The 27770-nt window shown below is 36.0% G+C and overlaps 2 protein-coding genes across 2 annotated transcripts; one reads left to right on the top strand and one right to left on the bottom strand.

Moving 5' to 3' along the window:
• The first annotated feature begins 87 nt into the window (after positions 1 to 87).
• LOC113046629 (transducin beta-like protein 3) lies at positions 88 to 16918 on the top strand. Its single transcript, XM_026207486.1, has 23 exons — positions 88 to 250; positions 385 to 436; positions 532 to 627; positions 1594 to 1641; positions 1722 to 1863; positions 3000 to 3084; positions 3168 to 3338; positions 3414 to 3489; positions 3620 to 3716; positions 4697 to 4908; positions 5000 to 5141; positions 6412 to 6470; positions 6581 to 6687; positions 7542 to 7677; positions 8586 to 8816; positions 10735 to 10805; positions 10995 to 11151; positions 11751 to 11809; positions 12602 to 12705; positions 14712 to 14783; positions 14869 to 15027; positions 15171 to 15264; positions 16130 to 16918. Exons 1-23 carry the CDS (start codon positions 219 to 221, stop codon positions 16482 to 16484), a joined length of 2757 nt encoding a protein of 918 aa, XP_026063271.1. The 5' UTR covers positions 88 to 218; the 3' UTR covers positions 16485 to 16918.
• A 1198-nt stretch (positions 16919 to 18116) lies between these two features.
• On the bottom strand, positions 18117 to 21469 carry noxo1a (NADPH oxidase organizer 1a). The gene is made up of 8 exons (XM_026207487.1): positions 21233 to 21469; positions 20894 to 20974; positions 20681 to 20753; positions 20412 to 20595; positions 20108 to 20292; positions 19913 to 20020; positions 19374 to 19491; positions 18117 to 19166 (listed from the first exon to the last, which is right to left on the bottom strand). Exons 1-8 carry the CDS (start codon positions 21296 to 21298, stop codon positions 18551 to 18553), a joined length of 1431 nt encoding a protein of 476 aa, XP_026063272.1. The 5' UTR covers positions 21299 to 21469; the 3' UTR covers positions 18117 to 18550.
• Positions 21470 to 27770: the final 6301 nt, after the last annotated feature.

Here is a 27770-nt window from a genome sequence, read left to right as displayed (position 1 = left end):
ATTATTATTATTATTATTATTATTATACGAGTATATTTTTGTTTGGCATCCGTTTGTTTGACACTGGAGCGTGAGTTTGAGTGTTGACGTCATATTTGCGCGACACGGGCATGAACACATGCACCATGCGTGTAAAATAAAGGGGCATATGAAGTAATACTTATGCGTTTAATAAATACTGTATTGTTCGCGAGAAGTTGAAAACTTCGTGGGTAAACATGGCTGGAAACACGCTGCCGTTTAAATCAAAGTAAGTGGAGTTTTCTTCTATTTCTCCGTGAGAAAGATTCTTTGAAATGTGTAGATCTCACAGTGACTAGTTAAGATTACTGTTAGCTACCTTATTTGACAACAAGTGAGTGATCATCTCGTCTGTTTTTATAGTTATGCAGTCTCCAGCAAAATAGAACCGTTCTATAAGGGAGGTAAAGTGCAGGTAAGTTCATAATTTAGTAACGTTATTAATTGAAAATCATATCATTAGTCCCTGAATTACAGCTGTTATTTTACTCCTTTTGTTTCTCCATCCAGATAAGTCATGACGAGCAGTACATATTTTGCACATGTGGTCCAAGAGTCAACATTTTACAGATCAACACAGGAAAAATTATCCATAGCATCGAGCAGGTCAGTGTCTTACAGTTTTGATTCATATGTGTGTTTCTTCAACTATGGACAGCTAATCACTCCCTTAAAACCCCTTTCTGTTTATTTAGTTTGCCTAAAAACAATTAACACACCCATCACAGTAGGACTTTGCCTTTTTCAATAAATGAACAAATAAAATTGTGACATATTACAGTTATTTATGAATTTTTTGAATTTCCTTCCATAAAACGACTTCTTTTTTAGACTAGTGGAAAGAAAACATCTGAAATACAATTTTAGGTGTTTTTTTGATTAAACTTTGTCTTTTTGCATCAGCAGATTTATGAAATAAAAGGCAATTTAAGTGCAATTTTTAATGACTGTGTTATTAATAGTTAGTGGGAAAAAAATCAAGTGTAGTATTACAAATGGTAGATTTTTATTTTATTTTTATTATTATTATTATTATTATTTTTTATGGCTGACAAAAAGAGATCAAATCCCCAAATCTCCTCCATAAAGGCTGATTTGTCAACGAAATGAAACAAGAACTTCGAACCAAGCTTTATCAGATGATCAGATTTCCATTCTGGAAATCTATGCAAACAAGTGAATTAAGTAGAAATGGCCTTACTTACGTATATTAAAACATATAGTTTCAGGAAACGTGTGGTACAAAACGGTTTTCTTCATGTATTGTGATTTAATAAACAGGGGAAGATATTCACCTTTAGTTTCTTGCTTTAAATGAACTAATATTGCGTCTGGGTCTGAGATAAGGTTAAAACCTTTTGATTAAGTGTTGGTATCAAGCTTTATTTGTGACCTTTATGTAAACAAAAATAACAGAGGTTAACTACTTAGTTTAATAAATAAATAAATAAAAATAAATAAATAAAATCAACCCCTGGGATGCAAAATTGCCTAAAACCGAAGAAGCGCTCCTATCTGAAACATGGCATGACTCAGTCGCCTGTATTTCTCCCGTTTCTTTCTCTTTTGCAGGATGATCAAGAGGACATCACCTCGTTCTCTCTCAGTCCTGATGATGAGGTGAGGCCAGCTTGGTTCAGTGCCTGTCTGCTGCTTCAGCATGACTCCAGACTGAGAGTGTTTCTGCTGTTCCTCTGCAGGTGCTGGTGACCGCCAGCAGGGCTCTGCTCCTGAAGCAGTGGGACTGGAAGCAGGAGAAGTGCACTCGGTCGTGGAGGGCCATCCATAATGTGCCTGTGGCCAGCATGACCTTCGACTGCACCTCCACCCTGCTGGCTACAGGTCAGACTCCACTATGACTAACAATGAATAACGCTAAACAACAGTTTTAGTGTCAGACATATCTTAGTAGGGCGATATGTATCTTTGTGAAAAACCTATTGTATAAATGCAACTTATTGTAAAGTTACAGACACTTAATTAAATGTTAGAATATTTGTAAAGTGCAATGTGCTGAACTTCAGAGTGTTTTTATTGGCCCATTTAAGTAGGACTTTTGTTTATACGTACTACTTTTAAATCTGTTTAAAGTGTACTGCTGAATGTGCAGACTAGCATTTATGATCAAGTGAAAAATGCTTTAATGTAATTTTTATTGAAGTTATGTATTTGATTGTATTTGTAATTACACATTTATAATGATAAAGAGCAATTTAGTAAATATATTAACTACTGTATATATGTGACCCTGGACCACAAAAGCAGTCTTAAGTCTCTGGGGTATATTTGTAGCAGTTGCCAAAAATACGTTGTGTGGGCGAAAATTATTGATTTTTCTTTTATGCCAAAAATCATTAGTATAATAAATAAAAATCATGTTCCTTGAAGATATTTTGTAAATTCCCTACTGTAAATATATCAAAACTTCATTTTTGATTAGTGATATGCATTGCTAAGAACTTCATTTGGACCACTTTAAAGGCGATTTTCTCAATATTCAGATTTTTGTTCTTGCACCCCTCAGATTTTCAAATAGTTGTATATCAGCCAAATGTTTTCCTATCATAATAAACCATACATCAACGGAAAGCTTTTCAGATAATGAAGTATAAATCTCAATTTCGAAAAACTGACCCTTATGACTGTTTTTGTGGTCCTGGGTCACAAGTGCTATCTCGAATACACACTACAGTTAAAATGATCATCAAGTATTTTGCATGTACGTCTTCAATGCAGGGCAAAAGATTTGAAAACAAAGTGATTTTAAGTCAAACTTTCAGTTCAGCATTATTACAAAGTGCACTTAAATGTATGTTAAGAAGTTTGAAAGTGTCTTGTTAAGTGCACTTAAATGGCTTGTTTATTTCATTAGTATTATATTATCTGTAAGTACATTTGTTTTAATTGCTGTTCAGATTAGTACACATTCAAAATGATTAAGCCTGCTTCTTTTTCACCATGATTTGTTGCGTTTCTAGGTGGTTGTGATGGCACCATCAAGCTGTGGGATGTCGTGAAGCAGTACTGCACACACAATCTGAAAGGATCCTCTGGCGTTGTACAGTAAGCACTGGAAAAAACCATCCAAGTTCTGGTTTGAGGTCTTCTCTCAGACCCCGCTGGTTGATATGCCATCTGTCTTCCAGTTTGGTTGAGTTTCATCCAGACATCAGCAGACTGCAGCTCTTCTCTTCTTCTGCGGACTGTGGGATCCGGATCTGGGACCTGCGGACCAGCAGGTGTATCTGTGTTTTGGAGAGCCACTACAGTGCCGTCACATCGCTGGCCTTCTCTCCTGATGGCCAAACTCTAATCAGGTAAAAACAGCAGGAAAAAAAATGTTGTTTTCTCCATGTAAAAGTCCATTTTAACAGAGCTGTCTTCATTTTCAGTTCTGGCCGGGACAAAATCTGCTCGGTTTGGGACCTGAAGAAGGCGGCCGTTAAGAGGACTGTTCCCGTCTATGAGGTCAGACTGTGACTGTGACCCATGAGCTGTGCACTAACTATCATCTGTGTTTCATATCTGAACAAGCAGATCAGTCTGGAAATACAGCCTTGTTATTTGACATGGGCTTCTCTTATTTGTGGATGCTCAGGCTGTGGAAGGTGTTGTTCTTCTCCCTGGGAACAGCGATTACTCTCAGATGGGTGTGAAGGGCGAAGACTTACACTTCGTCACGGCTGGCAGTAAAGGTAAACCCAGTTTAATATAAAATGCTATAATGTAAACTCATAAAAGCATGGACCAATCAGGTGTAAAAACCCATTGTTGGGGCAGTAACAGTATTATTTATGCGCTATATTATATTCATATTTATTATGTGCTTTTGTCTTTTTTTTTTCTATATATATAATTCTGTTTCATTTGTTTCTAATGTTTCAGTTTTAGTTTTAGTTTTTCAATTAAATATAAATAAATAAATTCCATTAACTTGTTTATTTAAGCTAGTTACCAAAGCAAGATTTCATGTAATATTTATCTTTACTTTTTTGTGGAATGGATGTCTATTTTTGGTTTCATAGATTTTCATTGTTTAAGATTCAGTTTAATTATCTATAATAACTAGGAAGTGTGCAAATTTTTTTTTTTTACAAACCACCTCAAATCACAGCCCCCCCCCCCCCCAAAAAGGTACAAAATAGTAGTACGATATTGGTTTTTGACCTATGTTAATTTGTATTTATATTGAATAGTTAATTTTTACATTTAGACATTTGCCGTCATCTAATGCTCTCTTAAACCCAAGCTTTAAAAACACTATTAATTTATTAAAACTGTTAAATATAAATCTCAAATGATCTTTTCATAATGTACGTAACACTGCAATGCCTAAATTCACATGTAGCATTGAAAAAGCTTGATTTAATGTGTTTATTGCTGCATGTAGTTTAAAAGCTTTTTGGGTGTTGTTTTAATAAAACTAAATAAAAATGTTTGGATGAATGATTCGGCCAATGGTTAAAAATAAATAAATAATAGTAATTCTTATAAAAACTTAATTTTTCTCAAAATAAATAATACAACAATGAATACAAACCCATTAAAAAAAATAAATAATAATAATTAAGTCCTTCATTCATGAAAACTGATTTTGGTGCTGTTTGGTGGCTCTTTGCGCCGCATGTGTTGAATACTGTGTGCCTGGCCCTGAGTGTTTAGCTGTTTTGCGCAGGTGTTCTTCGAGTGTGGGACTCCAGCTCGGCTCGCTGCGTGTTCACTCAGACGCTGCCTGATGCTCCGGCTCTCGACACGGAGGAGGCCGATTTAGACCCGCGCAGTCTGATGCATCTTCTGCCCATGCCACGGTCCAACAGACTGGTCACTGTCACCGCAGAGCACAACATCCTCATCTATCAGATGCCCGCTCTCACTGTTCAGCAGCAGGTGAGCCTCACAGTCCCACTGTAGATGCCTCCTGAACTTCATACGTATCAGAACCTGGTGCCACTGGGATTGTTTTTCTCTTCTTATGAAGTTTGTCGGCTACAATGATGATATCCTGGACGTGAAGTTCCTGGGGAAGGATGACACACATCTAGTGGTGGCCACTAACAGCTCTCAGCTGAAGGTGTTTGAGTTGGCCACTAACAGCTGTCAGATCCTGTACGGACACACAGGTGAGGGAGCCACTAGAGGGAGGCAGCTCTGTGCACATGGGACGCTTACTACATACTGCAGTATATACTACTGTGTGCTTCTAACTCAAATATCCTGCAGAGAAACCTACAGCAGATTGAGTTAAGTTTGGCTGTAATGAACAAAGATCATTAGAAAACACTTGCATGACTCAAGCGAACCAAAACTAGAATAGAACCAGGGTTATTATAATGAACTCTGAAAATGAAAAGAAAAAATAAAATTAAAAACTTTTACTTAAAAGAAACATTATTTTATTTCACTAGATGCCAAGGCAACACTTCTCATGTTCATTTAGTTTAAAATAATTAAAATGATTTATTATATATTTATTATATTATTATAATATAAATGAAATATAAATGAGCGGTTACTGTATAGAATAAAAAAAGCAAAAACTTGACAAACAACTAAATTGCTAAAATGTTTAACTAAAGAAGATATAAAATAACTAGTTTTAAAATATTAATTTAATAATTAAAAATATTAATTAAATAAATGATCTAAAATATTAATAAAAAGTACTATCTGAAATAACACTTGATTAAAACAAAAAACGTTTGTCACTGTGACAGTGTAAATGCTAGACTAAAATATTCATTTTTATCACATTTGTTCTTCAATAAGATTTAAAAAAAAGGTGTAGTGTTCTTATTGTTAACTAAAACAATACCGTATAATTTTGTGCAAGTGAAACAAAGTTGAAATGAAATAAAATATGAATATTTAATTTAAAGGGGAAAAAAAAGAAAACCTAATCTTAATAAAATGTAAAATCATTTTAATTGCTCTAATGCCAACACTAAAACATAAATAAAATCAACTAAATGTATATTTAGAAAAAAATACAGAAATACGTAGCAAAAGAAACTTACTAATATAATAACAATTATATAAATATAATGATAATTCTATTAAAAATACAGAAAAGCATTTTTTTTAACATAGGCTTTGGTTTGCACATTGTTTTGAGGAAACGTTCAGGCAGGAAGTCATATAAATAGTATTCTTTATAATTCTGATAGGTGTGTGTGTGCTTCTTTTATTGTGTTTTTCTTTCCATTAATGAAAGAACCATTGTCAAAGCCATTTTTATTTGCAGCCTTACATCCCAGGCAGGTAAAACACATTAGTTTTCTCACTACGGTCCTGTAGAAAAACAACTGTCTGTCAGACTGGATTCCACTTCTGTCATCGGTCTGCCTTGTTGACATTGTGCTCTGACAATCTCCTCTGATCATCTGTCTGCAGATACCATCTTATCAGTCGATGTCTTTCGGAAAGGTTCCATGTTTGCAAGCTGTGCAAAGGTGATTCTTTCACTTTTTTTCTTTTGAGCACGCCATTCAAAACATCAGCCTGTTAATGTAGAGCTTCGCCCACATTTGGAAAGATGAGGTTTATGTAATGTTTTGTCCAGGACAAGTCCCTGCGGCTGTGGAAGATGGACCTGAAGAGTGGCCGAGTGCACTGCGTGGCCCAGGGCAGCGGTCACTCCAACGCCGTGGGCTCCGTCGTCTGCTCCAGGTCTGATCGCCCTTACGAATAGCAGTTAGACAAGCAATAGAAGTTCAGCACCTGCAGTGTGTGATTAAACTCTAGCCCTGTCCTCAAACTCCTAGAAAAGTCCCTGTTTCCTGAAGGATTGATACACTTTCTGCTAAACTGAAAACACGGTCACATTTAGATCAGTAACTGTGACATTTCTGATCATAAGAACCTATTCTAATATAGTTGACAAAGCTATGGAGCACTTTCTGGCTAATCTACAACACCTTTGATTTTATAATAGTTTACTGGTTTGTAAAGTTACTTAATCACTTTGTCACTTTATATTATGTGAACTTAAAAACTGCTCACAGAAGCACAACATTTCCCTCGTACTGTTCCAGTGTTATTTTAGCTTTGAGATCCTGTTCTAGTTTTTATGATTTTCAACTATTTTAGTTTTTATATTTTCAATGAAATGTTTGTTTGTCTTTTTTTTTTTTTTACCCCTTTTTTTTTTTTTTTTTTTTTTTTTTACATCCATACAGTTTGTATTATTTTATTTCAGTTTTAGCTTTTAAAACAAAGTTCAACTACAAAATTGAAATGTTGCATTGGCAGGAGGCTAAAATAGTGTAATTATTTCATTTTGTTTCAGTGAATGTTTCAGTTTGACTTTAAATTTGAAAGGGTGATATGAATTAGATTTAATTAATGAATATCACAAATATACAAAACAAAAACGAATAATTCCACTAGTAAAAATGGGAAATATAGTGACTAACAGTAGCATGTAACATTTATTATTTTGTGAACTGTTTGTTGTAGTTTTTTTTACTGGTTTTAGTGAAACCTGTTAACTAGTAACACAATGAGTCTGTTGCTGTGCGCAGGTTAAAGAAAGTGTTCCTGGTGTCGGGCAGTCAGGACTGTACTATGAAGGTGTGGGATCTGCCTGACCCTCTTCCTGACGTGGGATGTGAACCCTTCTTGATGACGGCACGACTCACAGAGAAAGCTCACGACAAGGTGGGTCTCTACCCCTGTCACGTACGAAATGTTCAACGAAACATGTTTATCTGGTTGCAGAAATGGCTTTGACGGCAGAAACCATGCTCTTGAGCACGTTCTGTTGCTTTAGTTTTTCAGCCTTCCATTGTCTTTGATGTTTTCTTGTGTGCCCATTGCGTCAAAACAGTGTTTAGGAATATATGTAAGCATAATTCATCTTTTGGGGATAGCTAGACCTAAACAGTGTTGTCCAGTGTTGTGAGAGATGTTAGAGTACAGTTAAGCTTCTTTAAAAAAATCTGTGTGCGTGTGTTGGTAAGATTTGTTGAATGCTTTTGAAAAAAAGTGACTTGTGCTCAGCAAGGCTGCAATAATTTGATCAAAAATACAGTGAAACTGTAATAATATTGTGAAAAAGTATTACTATTTAAAATGACTGCTTTCTGTTCGAATGTATTTTAAAATGTGAATTTATTCCCGTGATGCAAAGCTGAATTTTCAGCAGCATTTCTCCAGTCTTCAGCATCACTTGATCCTTCAGAAATCAGTCAGAAATTATATGCTGATTTCCCTCCCCCAAAAAATCATTTATTTGAAATAGAATCCTTTATAAACATTATACGCCTTTACTGTGTCTTTTGATCAATTGAATGTGTCAAAGAAATCCTTTCTTTAAACAAAATAATAATAAAGCCTTTCTTAAATGAATCATACTTCTCAATGTTTAGGCGAATGCGTTTGATTATTACCTCAGTCCGTACATCCAGTATGACAAACATCGTCACCGCATTGTAGTATTTTATAGTGGAACACAAATGAAGTTATGTTACTAGTGTCACTATTTCTAATCCATCACCCCCCGGTTTTCCTTAAATCTCATTTTATTTTTCTTCTGTTGCCCGTCTCTTCCTCGAACATTCCTGTAGGATGTGAACAGCGTGTCCATCTCTCCCAATGACAAGCTGCTGGCCTCTGGCTCTCAGGACCGCACGGCTAAACTCTGGTCACTGGCGGACATGAGTCTGTTAGGTGTCTTCAGGGGTCATAGTCGAGGTATTTGGTGTGTTCAGTTCTCTCCTGTGGACCAGGTCCTGGCCACGGCTTCAGCGGACGGCTCCATCAAAATCTGGAGCATTCAAGACTTCAGCTGCCTCAAGGTGAGTTACACGTTCATGTTTAAAGAGCTGTTTAGATAACTTTCAGATATGAATTCTAGATATTTGGTCACACATTATTTAAGGTCCAATTCTCATCACTAACAAACCATTAACTTTGACTTTTGCCTTAATAAATTACTAATTTGTTAAGTTTAGGTGTTTAGGATTAGGGATGGAGCAAATGTGCTTTATAACTACTAATAAACCACCAATATGTTGAGGATTGTCTTGCTTATATGCAAATAAAATAATTAATAGTGAGAATTGGTCCCTATACTAAAGTGTTATCTAGTATTTTTCCTATTCAGTTTTTTCATCAAGCTAAGAGGTTAATCATAACATTACTAACTTTGATTTAAAGCAAACTAATTGAAAATCAAACAAAAAGATAGAGGACTGTGTACTCATAGTTTTAAAGAGGGGAAAAAAAACTACAGTCCCATGAAGCACTGCAAATAAAAACTTAAAAAAATGTAAAAGAAATATAAAACTGTTGATTTAATTTGTATATAGAAACAACATGTTGTATCATTAACCCCAAAATATGCACATATTTGCAAATATTTAAGTAGTATGAGAGTGTAGGGAACTGCCTCTACATTGATCGTAGTGTTTCATGTTGGTGGTCGGGCCTTAAAGAGGTTGCTGTGATTTCAGTCCTCTGATTGGTGGAGATTGTCTGCAGAATTATGGTTAATGCAGTTTTTCACCAGGAATTATGTTGTTAAACATGATGACTTAAAGAGATCATCGGATGCCCATTTTTGCCCACAAGTTGATATAATGACAAGTCTATAGAACACTTTTTGTTTAAAATGTCTTCTTCTGGAGGTGAGGCTAGATCACAAATAATTAACGTGAACATAAACACATTTAAGTAGACTGGGGGCGCATTTCCTTCAAAAACAAACATAAACCACTGCGTCTTCAGCGGCAGGGAGTAAATGACAACTACTTTTTGTGTAAAATGCACTGTTGAATCATTGGGGACCAGGAACAAGGATCAGGAAAGAAAAGGGGGTACATTTTGATTTTGTGTTGACATCACTCTGAGTAACCATGAGAATCCAAACTGTGTTTTAATTGCTGAAAATGAAAGGGATTGCTCACCCAAAAATGAAAACTGATTTACTCACCCTCAAGGCCACCCTAGGTGTATATGACTTTATTTTTTCAGATGAATGCCCTGGCTCTTCCAAGCTTTATAATGGCAGTGAATGGTGGTTGACATTTTGAAGTCCATAAAATTGCATCCATTCTTCATTAAAAAATGGTTAATGAAGGCCTCCTGATGCGAATTGATGCATTTCTGCAAGAAAAATATCCATATTTAAAACTTTATAACCGTTATTTCTAGAGAACCACGTTTAGTTTACAGCGAAGAAATGCACTGCTCTTAGCTTATATGAAAATCCTTTGACATTTTTCTTCTTCTAATTTGTGACCGGGGTTTTGTTTTCTGCTTTGCGTTTCCTCGTTCGTCACTTCTCACCAGAGTTTCTGCTCATCTTTCATCCTGCGTCATCCGCTGGGACGCTACTCTCTCCTGAACACTTAGCCGAACTGAAGCTAGAGATTACATTTTAAAGTTTTAAATATGGATATTATTCTTACACAAACACATCGGTTCACATCAGAAGGCCTTTATTAACACCTCAGAGCTGTGTGGAGCACTTTTTATAATGGATGGATGCACTTTTTTGGCTTCATAAACTCCAGTCACTGCCGTTATAAAGCTTGGAAGAGCGGTATAATAACTCTTAAATAATTTGTATTCATCTGAAAGAACGAGGTCATATACATCAAGGATGGCTTGAGGGTGAGCAAATCATTTGGGTGAACTATCGCTTTAACATTGCCATTCTGTTCAAACCGTTAAATATTACATTCACATCATTTCTGTGTTTTATCTCTGCAGACGTTTGAGGGACATGATGCCTCTGTGCTAAAGGTCATATTTGTCAGTCGAGGAACTCAACTAGTGTCTAGGTTGGTTATCTATTTCCTTCTTTTTTTTTTACCGTGGTTCAGTCGGTTCACATGGCCTGTGTTCATCAATGTAAACTTTCACTTTCATTTTAATGAGAAATGTTTGCAGTCTTTCGTCAGTTGAGCTTGAGGTTCATAGACTACAGCTTTGCCCTAGTGACCCGGCTCTGTTTCTCTGTCATTCTTCAGTGGTTCTGATGGACTTGTGAAGTTGTGGACCATAAAAACAAACGAGTGTGTGAAAACATTTGACGCTCACCAGGACAAAGTGTGGGCTCTGCACGGCAGCAGCAAAGACGAGCTGATGGTGACGGGATCAGCCGACTCCACCGTCACACTGTGGAAGGTATCCCACCTGAGCACTGGGCTAAAACACACTTTCCTAACACAGGAGTGTGAAATAAAACAAAGCAAACTGTGTTTTGTGCTGCATGCTTGCACGTGTGATGCATGCAATCATTGATGATTCTCCTACCAAGACAAAAGGACCATTATTTACCCTGTGGCACTCTTCATTATAATCATTTTTCTTTCTTTCTGCTGTGCAAATTGTGTGCAATAAAGCCAACAGCACTTACACACATGTAGGCGATGTTTATGATTCATTAATTCAGATGTTGTCTGATTAACTCATAAAAAGTTCATATTTTTGGGCCAAGTAGGTCGGCAGGTTAATAACAGATGTTTTACTGCCAGTGCATTACAGCATGAATCGGTGATAAATCCATGCTAAATACATATGCATATATGATTTAATGCTGCCTTTAGGCATTCATTCTAGTCCTAATTACATTGATAGATGTGCAGTTGAAAAATGTGTGCTAGTGCTAACAATACCAGTCTGTGTAACATAACCATTTAATTATTCATATTCATATACATATTCATCGGTTATGCTCGCTGGGTGTTTGTTTCCATTTCTCACTGTCTTTCTCTTTTGGTTAGGACGTGACAGAAGTGGAGCTGGCAGAGGAGCAGGCCAAACAAGAAGACCAAGTCCTTAAGTATGTCACTGCCCACATTGTTTTATGCAACTAACAAATGCAGTCAGCCGTGTAGATGTGATTGAAGACTGACAAGGCTACGTGTCAAATCATTTTAGCAAGCTAAGCAAAACACATTCACCTCATTTTGTCTTCAAAAGCTGTCATCTCGACATTGTTTATTAAATCCTTAAAGCAATTTAGTTTTACATGATCTGATTACATCTATGCTAGTCTTTAAAGATAATAGATCAAACATAAACATGATAACTGATTGAACTCTGGACTTTTTATGGTCATAATAATTATTAGTGCCATTTTCTAATGTTAAAGGCATAGTTCACCCAAAAATGAAATTTCTGTCATCATTTACTCACTGTCATGTAGTTCCAAAGCCATTAGACTTTTATTCATCTTCAAAACACAAATGAAGATATGTTCGATGAACACTTTCACACTTCATAAAGTCATACTCCATGATGTTTACTGGTCAGACCTCAAAAATGTTTGTCTTGAGGTGTTGCAATCCTAATGAATGGACCTATTCAAAGTGTTCAGAAAGACAGATCCATTTGAATTGAGAAGTTCATGTTTTATTACAAAAGGTTTTTATATATAAAAAAAAGGATAGTTGACCCAAAAATCTACATATAGTCTTTCAAAAAAAAAAGTAAATATGACATATGATGACTAAATGTAGATTTTTGGGTGAACTATCCTTTTTTTTTATACAAACCTTTTTGAATTTATCCAGAACATAATGTCACAAACATGCAGTTTGAGTGTTTATGGATTTTATTTGTGTCTTCATAGGCAGCAGGAACTGTCAAATTTACTTCATGAGAAGAAGTATCTGAAGGCTCTGGGAATCGCTATCTCTCTGGATCAGCCGCACACTGCATTGCGAGTTATCCGAGGTACTTTTTCTTTCTTTTCTCTGCATAAATGAGTCAGAATGCTTACATTATTTTCCAACCTCATTTATTTTAAGTGGGCACTTTGATTCATTGTTAGATATAAAATCAGGTAGAACCACATTTTTATACTCCATTGATGTTTACTCACCTGCAATTTGAGACAATCTTTTGTTTAGTTTTTTTTGACAGGATTATTTTTAGAATAAAAGCGAATGAGCTTTAGTTCTTGAATGTCGTAATGTAAATTCTGGCTAATTTCCGATGGTGGCTTCCGATTGTGTAAGATGATGTTTGGTGAATAATTTCTTGTTGTCTTGTATTACAATTAATTTATTTTAACCACAGTCATTTGTAGACACTCCTTGAGAAATTCCAGCGCAGCTCTTTTGGTTTAACTGGCCAGACCTCAAAAATGCCAAATCCATATTTTGTCACTATTTGTCATGAGATGAAGCAATCCTAATGAATAGACCTATTCATAGTGTTAAAAATCCTGTTTTTGCTCTGAATACATAATCTATGAATTCATACATTTATATATTATCCAAATATAATTATAATTATAAGTTTATTTTTTGTATACGCTGATGTACTCAGAAAATATACTGTGAACACACACAAACAAAATTGTGGTCAAAAGTTTATGTAAGCCTTGTAGAATCTACAAAAGTTAATCATTTTAACCAAAATCAGAAAGATCATTATGCACAATGCATGTAAATATATATTTTTTCTTCTGTTAGTTCTTTCTTTAATATTTACTCAAGCATATGTAAACATTTGAACAGTTTTATTTTTGAGGACTGTATGTAAATTGTTTTACATCTTATGTTCTAAATAAAAAATATCATGCATTTTCTATGACCCATCTCATTTTGATAAGATTCTGCAAGGGGTATGTAAACTTTTGACCACAACCGTATACAAATAAATGTGATAAATAGTATATTATGAATGATTTATATATGAATCATCCTATAGTTTGTGCATTTCATATCCATCAATGATAATTATGTACATAAAAAATTTTTTTCAGAGATACTATATTTTATTTATTAAGGGATTACATACTATATACTCACACATTTATTTTGTGCACCCTGTTTTTGAGTTTGCTTTAAATTGTCTTTGTCCCTTATATTACAGTTCTTGCAGTGTCTACTTTTATTTTAATTCAGAAATATTGAGTAAAATGTTAGAGTTAAGATTATCTATAGTAAATTTGTCTATACTATACAAGTGCATATACAAAAAAAAAAATACAAATGTGGTAACTTATTTCAAAAAGTGAAACTTTCATATATTCTAGATTCATTAAATGGAAAGTAAAACATTTCAGAAGTTTTTTTTAAATTTAATTTCAAAGTAAAAAATTCAGTATCTCAAAATATTATAATGTTTACATTTGAATTTCATTAAATGACCATCGCTACAGTATGAAGGGTATCTCCTGCTAACTTGGCAGTGGTCCAGAAGGCAATCCACAAAGTCACAGAAGGTCATTACTGGCTGTTCACAGAGTGCTGTATCAAAGCATATTAAATGCAAAGTTGACTGGAAGGAACTGTCAAGTAAAGCCGATTCAAACACTTGAGAGAGCTTCACAAGGAGTGGACTAAAGCCGAAGTCAGTGCATCAAGTCACCACTCTCAGATGTCTTGAGGAAAAGAGCTACCAAGCCACTTCTGAAACAAAAATCTCATCAGAAGCTGTTGCTCAGTGGTCCTAAGTCCTCTTTTCAGATTAAATTAAATTTAGCATTTCATTTGGAAATCAAGGTTTTTTTAAGTCCATTGTGAATTTCTTTTTTCTAATATTGAGACACTGGATTTTTGAACTTTAATGAGCTGTAAATTCTAATCATCAAAATTAAAACAAAAACCACTTTTGAAATGTTTTACGTTACATGTAATTTGTCAACTGAAAACATTTATATTATAAAAAAATGAAAATAAAAAACAAGAATAACCAAGTGAATCATGATGATGCTCTTTAATCCTCAACAGAAATTCGTCAGCAGGAGGATGGGGTACAGGAGCTAGAGAAGACCCTCCTGAAGCTCCGTCAGGATCAGAAAGGTAGTCTTCATGTTTTGGTATGCTGCGTTAGGTCACCAGGTTCATCTTGTTTGTGTGACTGTGATGTGATGTGTTTCATGTTCAGAGTCGGTGTTGCGATACTCTGTGGTGTGGAACACTAATTCACGCAGCTGTCTGGACGCCCAGGCCGTCCTGCGGGTGCTGCTCACACACTTGAGCCCAGAGGAAATCCTGCAGTATCAGGGCACTCGTACCCATCTCGAGGGCCTCATACCATACACAGGTGGGTTCCAAAGCAGTTCACCCATGATAAACAGAACAAATTGATCTTTTGAAGGTGAACATCTGCATAAACAAACATTTAGAGTTTCTAGCAATTGCATTGAAAATAGCAATATAAATATGATTTTTTTTTCTCATTGGTAGAGAGACACATGCAGCGGATTGGTCGTCTCCTGCAGGCCTCAATGTTTCTGGATTACATGTGGCAGAAAATGCGTATTACAGGTGGTAAAGACAGGTAAAAAAAAAAAAAAAAACAAGTTCCCAAAACTTCCTGGTTGTGTATTTGTTGGCAGTTCTGTAGAATTACACAAGTCACCCCTTAATTACAATCTTTCAGGAAGTGGGTTTAAATAAATACAGTGCCCCCAGATTCCCTTTTAACAAAAGTTAAACATTTCCTTCACCGTTTAAGCTTTAAAGATTCACTCAGTAAACATCTTATTGACTTTCACTTATTAAACATCTTGCTAAACTTCCCCTTGCTATTGTCATCATCGGCTTGCTTCACTTTGGAGTATGTAAGGTATTAAAGCAGTGTGGAGCTGTTTGTTGGCACTTTTCCTATGACCGTTTAAAAAATGAACAATATTGTTTCAATTGAACACTTTTATTAACTCAGCTAGTCTAGTAACCAAAGTATGCAACATGTTTCTGAAATCTGAATGATACACATGCAGTCTGATCAGTCGAAAGTCTTGTATAATCTGCATATTTTTTAACATAAATACTTTTATCCAGTAAAGATGAATTAAATTGCTCAAGTTGTCCGTTTCAATAAATGCGGTTCCATTCATCAAATGATCCTGAAAAACATTATAGCACTATTTCCACAAAAATATGAAGCAGCACAACTCTTTTCAACATAGATAATAAGAAGAAATATTTCTTGAGCAGCAAATCATCACATTAGAATGATTTCTGAAGGATCATGTGACACATAGTTTAACATATAGTAAAACTGAAATAATAACTTTTTGTATTTTAATATTTTAACGTAATGCAGTTTTTATGTGCATTCTTTTACAAACGCTTTGCTTTCCTTGCCATTCATTTGAAAGTTTGTTCATTAAATCTACTGTTGGTCTGCTGGCTTTCTCTAGTGGGAACTTGGATGATGATGAAGAGATGGACACCAGTCCTCAATCCATCTTCATCGTAGACAAGCAACCGATGGACACGGCAGATATCTGGCAGGCATCTCTGCAACAACAACAAGATGAAGAGGAAGATCTGGAGGATCCCGAAAATAGAGAGGAGCTTCTTGATGAAGATGAGAGCATCAGCTCATCTAAGTGCGCTCATGTGAACGGTGTGAAACTGAACGGTGTGAACCGTGTGGAAGACGGAGGTCAAGTGTCCAGTGAGGAGAGTGATGACGAAGATGATGTTGTGGAAATTACCACAAAGTCCCTTCCTACGGATTCAAACCCCTCCAAAACAGCAGATATAAGGTGATTGGCTACTCTAGATGTCAATCATGATTTTTTTTATCCAGTACTGATTGTTGAATTAATGAACTACTTAAGATCTTTCAGAATTTTCAAATTCATCAACACGGCGTCGCTTTCTCTCAAACAGGGGTTTCCTGTTTGTATGATCACAGCAATTGCAAAATACCGTTTTGATGATGTTTGAAATATTGCTTTTTTATGTAGTTGTTTTGCCATTCTTCAAAATAATCTATTAGATAAGAAAAATAAAATGTATTCACATCGAAGTGTTGGAAGTAACGTGCATCTTGGAAGAATATTCCCAGTTGAATATGTTTGAAAAGGAAAAATTGTTTATAGTAATGCTTTTGCAATTATCTGGAAGTCAATGGGCAACATTTAGGAATAAACATGAAAATTCAACCAATAAAAGGATGATTTAATGTAAGCATCTATACATATCAAGTGCAATACATTTTAGTGAATGGGGTATGTTTTAAACTAACAAACAAAAGTGTTCTCTTTCTATATGCATTTTTTTTTTTGACTTTTTTTTTTTTTTTTTAAGATTTTCCTATGTCACCGTCCACAGAGCTTGTACTGATCCCAGAACATTCCTTTCTTATCTGACTTTAAGAATATCACAGAACTTCTAGCACTGTTCAAACACCATTTCCAAAAACATGCTGTTACTACAATAGTGTGTATTCAGTGTAGCTGCTTGGGTTTTCCTGATATGTTTAGTAACTTGTGCAAGCAGTGAGTCACGTCTGCTTTATTGGACATCTGAGATTGCCTTTAGTGTTAGATACACCGATTGCGTCTGTGATGGACAGCTTGAGTTGAAAGAATGCAGAGTGAATACAAAACCTTCTAGTTTTTGTCCGAATGCCATCTAAACCTGTTCTTTCTTGAGTTGTTCTTGACCTTTGCTAAAGAGACGTGACATTACAAAATCACAGTGAATTGGAACATACCAAAACATCATGCAAGATTTTAGACAAGGAGATTTGATGTGAAGTGGGGCTACAGGATACCAGAAACCAAGAAACAAGTAAAATGTTTCATTTTATTTAATCACATTTGGTTACGCAAAAACAGATTTTGTTTAAGGGTCTTTGTTTAAGGTTTAAGGGTACGGTGTGTACAGTTTTGACTGCTGACATGTATTGCATTTACTGTGCATTATAGACATACCCCATGCACTTAAATCTTTTGTATAGAAAGACATGGTAGGTGAAAAACTGGAACCAGCTCTTTAAAATGTCAAGGGTGTCCAATCCTGCTACGTTTTTTGTCGTCTTTCATGCATATAAATCAAACCCATGACCTTGGTGTTGTTAATGCCAAACTCTACTCTTTCAGATAAAGGAATAAATTAGCTGGTTAAGGTGGGATTGATTGAGTTGGAGCTAAGGATTGGAGACCTCTGACTTGGATGTTGGTCCTTAAAGAACTGATCTGGCCTGTGTTTTAGATATTTTCAGCACTGATATGCTTCTTTAACAATCCATCAGCAGGAATGAACACTCCAGGAATTTTGGTTATAGATTTTATTTTATGTTTCCAGGGATTCAACGTTGGTTAAAATAATGCAACGAGTCAACTCTGAAGAGAATATATATATATATATATATATATATATATATATATATATATATATATGTATAATATATGTCAGGATATACAATGCATATAAGGCACAAGTGATAATTTCCACTATGGAAAAAGAAAGCGAAAACTAAGAAACATACAAATATTCTGTAGAAGATTCTAAAAAATTTCGATCATTATCTTTTCTACATTTCTACATACAAGATCATCTACATTTATCAGATCCCAAAGAGCAGCTTTTATAGAAACTTAGAGACCCATCATTTGTAACATGCGTAATAATTCTGTTCCAAGAATAAGATCTAAGCTTAGTTCTAGTAGTATAAATATGTAGCAAGAATCTCTCCATAAGTTGTCCATCAAATAATCACAATAGCATCAAGCAAGCGTTACTCCAGTGCACATTAATGCTGTCCTGGACGTGGACTCTCAGATGCTCTCCTCAAGCATGTAACCTGAAGTGCTTGAGACATCGGCCTAACTGGTTCTCTGCAGGTTTTTGCGTGTGACGGTGGTGCAGCGGTTGAGTATCTCCTGAGCTTGGGGTCTGGGTGGTACCTTGGGGGAGGAGGGCATCTTGTTGAGACTGGGGTCTGATCTGCTGCTGATCATCTTGTCTTCTCCGGCACTTTCAGGGCTCAGGCTGCCAGAGGAGTCAGGCGTAGGGGTGCAACTCCTGCGTAATTGCTCTCCTGTGTATGAGCAATTTAGCGAATCGCTGCCGGAGAAGCTGCTTTCGTCGCTGAAATCTTCGCTGTCGTAGCTCACACTGCTTTGGTGCCCATTCTCGACAAACTCCACTCGCACTGATGGTGGATTCAGCCATGTTGTATGAGCGTCCGGCAGTCTACTCATTGATCGTGACATCTGCTTATCTTTAGGGTCCAGGGTGCTTCTTGGAGGTCCCAGGTTGCCCTGGGATCTGCTGAGCTCACGGCTAGAGACCTGCAGGAAATTTTCTCCAGGACGTTGAAGCTGTGTCAAGTCAAGAGTGGAGCTGGTCATCTCCCTCTTAGCAGGCATCAGGTGCATCCGTGGGTCATTGTATGGTTGCAGGTACATAGACGGTACGAATCCCGCCTTTCGATTGTACCTGAGAAATAGACAAAGACAGCTCTTAATCATCAAGAAGTAGCATTAGAGCTTGTATAACATCGATGGGTGTTTTGGTGTCATTCTTTGGAAGTTAATAAGGAAGAAACATTAGCTGCACAAACTCTTCTGCTTGCCAAGTGAGCAGGTTTTCTGCAGTTTTCCTGCCCGTTAGATTACTGGTGTGTATTTCGTGATGGAGATTTACCTCACTATCCACCAGCCGTTGTCAGACTTCTGTAACACCTCCACCACAGACCCGATCTCCACTGATAGTTCATCACTGTTCATGGCTCTGTAACTTTTGGCGGCAACATAGAAAACGCCTGACGAATGGAAGAATAAGATCCGGTAATGTAAAACTTGGTGGATCAAGTCTTATACAACAGCATGTGTTTAAAGTCCTGCTCCTGGAAGGCAACTTCAATCCTAAGCAAATCAAAGTCTTCAGGATTACTAAAAACGTTCCAGGCAAATGTGTTGGGACTTTGCAGGACAGTGGTCCTCCAGGAGCAGTGTAAGACACCGATGTACAAGGGTTATTATTTTGTAAACTGCTACCTTTGCTACTGCTACCCAAATACATTCATTTTCAAAGTTAGTGGAATAAACATAATAAGGTTGGTTTCCAAAAGACGGCTGATTCAAGGCACAAGAATGTCAAACATTCACAAGTGTGACCAAACTGGTTTAGTTTCCAAATAAATCCAGCTAGATTACAATAGAAACCGCGAAACCGGTACTTACTTTCGCCGTCCATCACATCGGGACCATCATCATCCATCTCAGCTCTCTGCAGATAAGGAGCAGGAAACCAAGCGAGATTCTTGGCTTCATTTTCCACCAGCCACCATCCTGATGAGACAAAGTAAAACAAAGTCAGCAAACACTGAAGAGAGAGACTGCAGTTTCTGTGTGGTTTGGCAAACAACGAGTTCTCACCTTTTTGGTCTTTAATGAGCACATCCACAGTCTCATCCACCTCAACCTTGAAGGGCCGATTCTTGGTGTCCTTGGTCTCAAAAGTAGCTATGCATCGGTATGTTTCAGTAACAAAGGGTTGAGTAACGTTGTTTATTCCAGCATTACCGCTGCTCAGGGAGGTTTCTGATGGCATGATCACGATACTGTCGAACAAAACACAATCTTTAATTACATTCTGTTTCAGAGACTTCATATAGTTTAGAAAATTCTAGCATGTATTTAGTATTTTCTGCTCTGCTTGCCTTGGCAGCATCAACCTTACCTGTTTTTGGCAAAGTCCGAATCGAGGTCCTGGGGTTTGGGAAGCAGGAACTGGAGGAGCTCTGAGCTCTGGCAGATACGGGGGTCGCTCTTCAGCAGTTCACTGCAGTATTCTTCCAGAGCCTTCAGTCTGAGCACCGACTTACTGGGGCTCCACTTCTGCATGCTCTTCTGCACTCTTGCAGCTGCAAATTATTATTATTTTGTATTACTTCATGATGAGGGCTTGAATTTCTATATTGTTTGATGAACAACTAGCAAAGTATTTACCTTTAAATTTGGGAACAATCCTTCCTGACCTTCTAAAGGGGTTTGAAGGAGGGAATTTCTTCTTGAGTTGTCTCTACAGTAATAAGCAAATAGATGTTATTCTGCTTGATTCTCTCTCTCTCTCTCTCTCTCTCTCTCTCTCTCTCTCTCTCTCTCTCTCTCTCTATATATATATATATACATAATATAATAAAAATGAAGAAAGAGACTTACATGCAGCTTCTTGAAGTCTTCGAGCGATCTGTACACAGTGATCTCATTTTGGTCTGACCAGAGTACAGTGGTCATGTACAACTGGGAAGAGAAGGATGTATTAGACACTTTTCATTACTTTTTAATTACATTACAGTCTTCATGTTATTGTAGCCTATGTTCAGAGTAGTGTTAATGAACCGCTGTACATGCCAGGAGTGTTCCCTTATTTCTATCTGTCTTGACACTTAAAATTAAGTTACCATTAAAATTAATATATATATATATATATATATATATATATATATATATATATATATAATAACTAATGCAAAATGGGAAATTAAAAAAGGGTCTTACCTTAGCTACTTCTTTCTGCATCACTCCAACAAGCTGAATATTGAGGGGGTATCTTTGCTCGTCCATGTTGCAGGAGATGAGTCGTGTTGTCTGTTGTTTGACGGACCGCGCGTTATATTTATCTCGCCTCCAGCAAGAGGCGGGGACCGCGTCATGCCGCTTCCAGCGCGCGCCCGCTGCTGTTACACAAACCGGAGAGACCGCTCTTACGTCACCAATATTCCTCGCAAAAGGTTGGAAGGAATTTCACGTGTTTCGATCAATCGATAAAGAGCTTTCCGATTTAAACTAATCTCTTCAGTTGCGATGTGACGTCACGTGACAACATGCCCCTCTATTATCAAGATGCGTTCATGTTCATTACTATACTTTCTTGTACAATAATTCTGAAGTTTTTCTGAAGAGTTCAGGAACGCTTTTAATTTGAAACGAATGCATTTTGAGGTATCTACCTGAACAAAAACTGCTTTTACAAAACTATACCACAATAATGAAAGGGTTGGGTTGATATATTTTGGGATAGTTTTATATCTGTATGTGCATAAACAACTATCTTGATTATTGTATTTTTCATTTAACCTTTATGTAACCAGGCAAGTCATTAAAAACAGGTTCTTGTTTTCAAGATTTCCTTAAAGACACACATATAAAGCTCATAATTTTTTTTTTTTAAAGTTAAAAAGTGGTAAAAATGTTTATTTCATATACTGTAACTGTTAAGTAATAGTTCACCCACAAAATTAAGATTCTTCATGCTGATATGAATTTCTTTATTCGGTTGAACGCAAAAGAAGATATTTTGTAGGCATATACTTAAAAAGACAAGGCAAGTTTATTTATATAGCACATTTCGTACACAATGGTAATTCAAAGTGCTTTACATAAAAGAAATTAAAATAATAATGAAGAAAAATAATAATAAAAAAGCAATTTTAAAACTTTTAAAATTATAAAAAAATAACTTATTTAAAATGAATTTAAAACAGTTAGAAAATGATTTTACATAAAATAAAATAAAAGAAAACAGTGAAAATATAGTGCAATTAGTTCGGACATTGCACAGTGCTCATTCAATAAATGCACAGCTAAAAAGTTTTGTGTCTAGATTTAAATGTGACTAGTGTTTTAGCACATCTGATCTCTTCTGGAAGCTGATTCCAACTGTGGGTGGCATAGTAACTAAAAGCGGACTCCCCTTGTTTTGTGTGAACCCTTGGTATTTCTAACTGACTTGATCCTAGTGATCTGAGTGGTCTGTTAGGCTTATATTCAGTGAGCATATCTGAAATATATTCCGGTCCTAGGTCATTTAGTGACTTATATACGAGTAAAAGTACTTTAAAATCAATCCTAAATATAACTGGAAGCCAGTGTAAGGACCTGAGGACTGGTGTGATATGCTCAGATTCTCTGGTTCTAGTCAGAATCCTGGCAGCAGCGTTCTGGATGAGCTGCAGCTGTCTAATGATCTTTTTGTTAAGGCCGGTGAGGAGCCCATTACAATAGTCCACCCTGCTGGTGATAAAGGCATGAACAAGTTTCTCCAAGTCTTGACTGGAAACAAAACATCTAATTCTTGCAATGTTTTTTAGATGATAGTATGCTGATTTAGTTACTGCTTTGACATGACTACTGAAACTGAGGTCTGTCTCCAGAATCACACCAAGATTCCTGACTTGATTTTTTAGTTGTATGACCCCTAGAGTCAAGGTATGCATTCACCTTGATAACTTCATCTTTGTTTCCAAATGCAATGACTTCAGTTTTTTCCTTGTTTAACTGAAGAAAGTTCTGGCACATCCAACTATTCATTTCATCAATGCATTGGCAGAGGGAGTCAATGGGGCTGTAGTCATTTGGAGATAAGGCTAGGTAAATCTGGGTATCATCAGCATAGCTGTGATAGGCAATTTGGTTCTTTCTCATTATTTGACTTAGTGGGAGCATATACAGGCTAAATAAGAGTGGTGGGAGAATTGACCCTTGTGGGACTCCACATGTCATGGACGTCCACTTAGACTTATGCTCTCCTAGACTCACATAATAGCCTGACCTCATAAGTATGACCTGAACCATCCCAGAAAGCCCGACCCAGTTTTCCAGTCTCTCTAGTAGTATGTTATGATCGACAGTGTCAAACGCAGCACTGAGATCTAGTATCGACACTGTCAAAAAATAAATAAATAAATAAATAAATATATATATATATATATATATATATATATATATATATATATATATATATATATATATATATATATATATATATACACACCAGTGTTAATTTCGTTGACTAAATATTTTCGTCATTATTTTCGTCACGAATATATTTTTGCCGACGAAAACGAAACGAAAACTAAAATAGAAGGCACTGATGGAGACTAAAACTATGACTAAATTGATTGACATTATCGTCAACGAATAAAGGACGAGACGAAAATAGACTGTGACGAAAATCAAATCAGCAGACGGGAGAGATGCGAGGAATGAGCAAAAGAACCGGCAAAAAAGAACAGACTGCATGAGAGAAGAGAACCAATCAGAGCCTGACTTATTGAGACGTGAAGCGAAGGTTTTCAGTTTTTATGAGCTCCCGGGAAGTCGGCATTCGAAGAGGTGATAGGGACTTTAAGCAACAGCCTCTGGTGGAACGGCAACGCCATTCTGGCGTTGTATTGCGCCTGCGCGAATTTAACTGCTACTTTGTGACGTTCTAATTTAACGGTCTACTACGGGAGAACAGCTGATTCGCCGGAGTCGCTACAACGTGAGAGGTTAGGTAAATAAATGTTATGTTTTTAGACTTATTTACATCATACAATATTAAAAACTCCTCTTCTGACAAAAGATTGTCATTTAACGCCAAAAGCAATCCTTCTCCTGCTTTTTTAAATTATATATTTTTTTGGATCTCAATAAATGAATTAATGCTGCGTTGCGCTGTTCTGTTTTACCGTTGCTTAGTGACTTTTACGTTCTTGGCTACAGCGGTGTGACGGCAAACTTCCGGTCGCTGTAGCCGTTCCATTCGCAGCTGTTGCTTAAAGTCCCTACTGTCTAAAAGAGCGACAAAATGTCCACAGCTCACTTCACGTTTGACGACGAACAAAACAAACAAAACAAAGTGTAAAGCACGCAGAGCGCTCATTCGTGGCAAGAACACAACCAATTTGAAAAGACATTAACAGACGAGCCACCCGGACATTTTCTGAAATGTAATTTTACAACGATGTTCTTTTGTTTATCGAGCTAAGCAAAATTGGAATAGTGCAGTGCGTAGATGTTGTAGCATTAAATATTACGAACTGAAAAGTACTGTAAAATAGCCCCTTCTTCAAATTAGATGCGAGCACAATACTAATACGTAATATCATGATAAATACATTTGATTAATACTAATGTTTAGTATATTTTATAATGTTCTACTTGTTGACAATATCACAAATATTTCTATATTAGTCATGTGAAACATGAATGTTCACATCCTATCATTATACATACAAATCTAGCAATAATGTCGTATTTAAAACATACAATATTGCTAGACAAATGAATACCTTATAAAATCTTGTTACTTTTTTTATCCACCTAGCTGCCAACTTATTAAATATTTACTTTAAATGTATGCACTTATTGTTCAGCTCAGCTGTAAGCTTTAAGGTCCAGAACCTAACATTATTTTTCTTTTATTGATGGTCAATTGGCAGCTAGTTATTGTTTACATTATCATGACAGTGTTTGTTGCTGCATAAAAGCTTTTGAATCGAAATAAAGACACAGTTGTGTTGAAATAAAGTTGAATTTGTGTTTTATCTATTTTGGTTAAGTTTGTTTCCTATACCAGCTGTAAAAAATTGTCTAGTAAATCTGTTATTGATTTTAGTCTTATTTTAGTCGACTAAAATACCAAGCAATTTTAGTCGACTAAAATACCAAGCAATTTTAGTCGACTAAAATAAGACTAAAATTAAAACAAATCAGATGACTAAAACTTGACTAAAACTAAAAAGAATTATAGTCAAAAGACTAAGACTAAAACTAAATTAAAATTTCGTGTCAAAATTAACACTGATACACCAGTGTTAATTTTGACACGAAATTTTAATTTAGTTTTAGTCTTAGTCTTTTGACTATAATTCTTTTTAGTTTTAGTTAGGGTTAGGGTTAGCTGGTATAGGAAACAAACTTAACCAAAATAGATAAAACACAAATTCAACTTTATTTCAACACAACTGTGTCTTTATTTCGATTCAAAAGCTTTTATGCAGCAACAAACACTGTCATGATAATGTAAACAATAACTAGCTGCCAATTGACCATCAATAAAAGAAAAATAATGTTAGGTTCTGGACCTTAAAGCTTACAGCTGAGCTGAACAATAAGTGCATACATTTAAAGTAAATATTTAATAAGTTGGCAGCTAGGTGGATAAAAAAAGTAACAAGATTTTATAAGGTATTCATTTGTCTAGCAATATTGTATGTTTTAAATACGACATTATTGCTAGATTTGTATGTATAATGATAGGATGTGAACATTCATGTTTCACATGACTAATATAGAAATATTTGTGATATTGTCAACAAGTAGAACATTATAAAATATACTAAACATTAGTATTAATCAAATGTATTTATCATGATATTACGTATTAGTATTGTGCTCGCATCTAATTTGAAGAAGGGGCTATTTTACAGTACTTTTCAGTTCGTAATATTTAATGCTACAACATCTACGCACTGCACTATTCCAATTTTGCTTAGCTCGATAAACAAAAGAACATCGTTGTAAAATTACATTTCAGAAAATGTCCGGGTGGCTCGTCTGTTAATGTCTTTTCAAATTGGTTGTGTTCTTGCCACGAATGAGCGCTCTGCGTGCTTTACACTTTGTTTTGTTTTGTTCGTCGTCAAACGTGAAGTGAGCTGTGGACATTTTGTCGCTCTTTTAGACAGTAGGGACTTTAAGCAACAGCTGCGAATGGAACGGCTACAGCGACCGGAAGTTTGCCGTCACACCGCTGTAGCCAAGAACGTAAAAGTCACTAAGCAACGGTAAAACAGAACAGCGCAACGCAGCATTAATTCATTTATTGAGATCCAAAAAAATATATAATTTAAAAAAGCAGGAGAAGGATTGCTTTTGGCGTTAAATGACAATCTTTTGTCAGAAGAGGAGTTTTTAATATTGTATGATGTAAATAAGTCTAAAAACATAACATTTATTTACCTAACCTCTCACGTTGTAGCGACTCCGGCGAATCAGCTGTTCTCCCGTAGTAGACCGTTAAATTAGAACGTCACAAAGTAGCAGTTAAATTCGCGCAGGCGCAATACAACGCCAGAATGGCGTTGCCGTTCCACCAGAGGCTGTTGCTTAAAGTCCCTATCACCTCTTCGAATGCCGACTTCCCGGGAGCTCATAAAAACTGAAAACCTTCGCTTCACGTCTCAATAAGTCAGGCTCTGATTGGTTCTCTTCTCTCATGCAGTCTGTTCTTTTTTGCCGGTTCTTTTGCTCATTCCTCGCATCTCTCCCGTCTGCTGATTTGATTTTCGTCACAGTCTATTTTCGTCTCGTCCTTTATTCGTTGACGATAATGTCAATCAATTTAGTCATAGTTTTAGTCTCCATCAGTGCCTTCTATTTTAGTTTTCGTTTCGTTTTCGTCGGCAAAAATATATTCGTGACGAAAATAATGACGAAAATATTTAGTCAACGAAATTAACACTGTGATACACACACACACACACACACACACACGGCTACCATCAACTGATTGGTTACCAACACTCTTTAAAGTATTTGTGTGTGTGTGTGTGTGTGTGTTCAACAAAATAAATAAATGCATTCAGGTTTGAAACAACTCAAGGGTGAGTAAATGATGGCAAAATTTGGGCAGAACTATTCCTTTAAGACTCATCTTTATTAAAGCAACTGCAAATAGTAGACACTTTTAACAAACAGAAGCAAAGGCCTGATGTTTAGTTGAAATTGCTGATGGTGAATGAAATCCATGACTTTCTTTAAATGAGTGGTAATGAAAGGGAAATGGCAGTTCTTAAAATGGACTTGTATGTTGCAATCAGCTATAGTGGGAAATGGAAATATGCTAAATTAAGTCTATGTTATGATGTAGTAGTCTAGACCGGAAAGGAATAATGATTATATACTTATGAGTTTGTATTACTCAGTACTTGTAGCCCTTCACATCAGTGCTGTCATATTCATAAATTTATTTACTTATTTGCTGATGTGTGCATAATTCAGCAATAAACCCCAGACATTCCAGGAAATAGAAGATTAAAAAAATAAACAAAAGATTCCTGTTGGGTTATAAGAAGCTTTAAGGAAGTTTCATTCCTCTCAGATGTACATTTGAAGCAGACACCTTTGTTTATTGTATCACGTTTTTTTCCCTCTCATTGCATTTTTCGATCAGTGTCTTTTTAGAGACTCCATAGTATAATGATATATGTTTAACAGATGCTAAAAACAGTTGTTTTTTGCTATTTAATATAGCATGGACTAATGAGAA

Source organism: Carassius auratus, chromosome 28, assembly GCF_003368295.1.
Source record: "Carassius auratus strain Wakin chromosome 28, ASM336829v1, whole genome shotgun sequence".
Taxonomy (NCBI): Eukaryota; Metazoa; Chordata; class Actinopteri; order Cypriniformes; family Cyprinidae; genus Carassius; species Carassius auratus.
The sequence above is the reverse complement of the archived record's forward strand: the minus strand, read 5'-3'. Positions and strand labels throughout refer to the sequence as shown.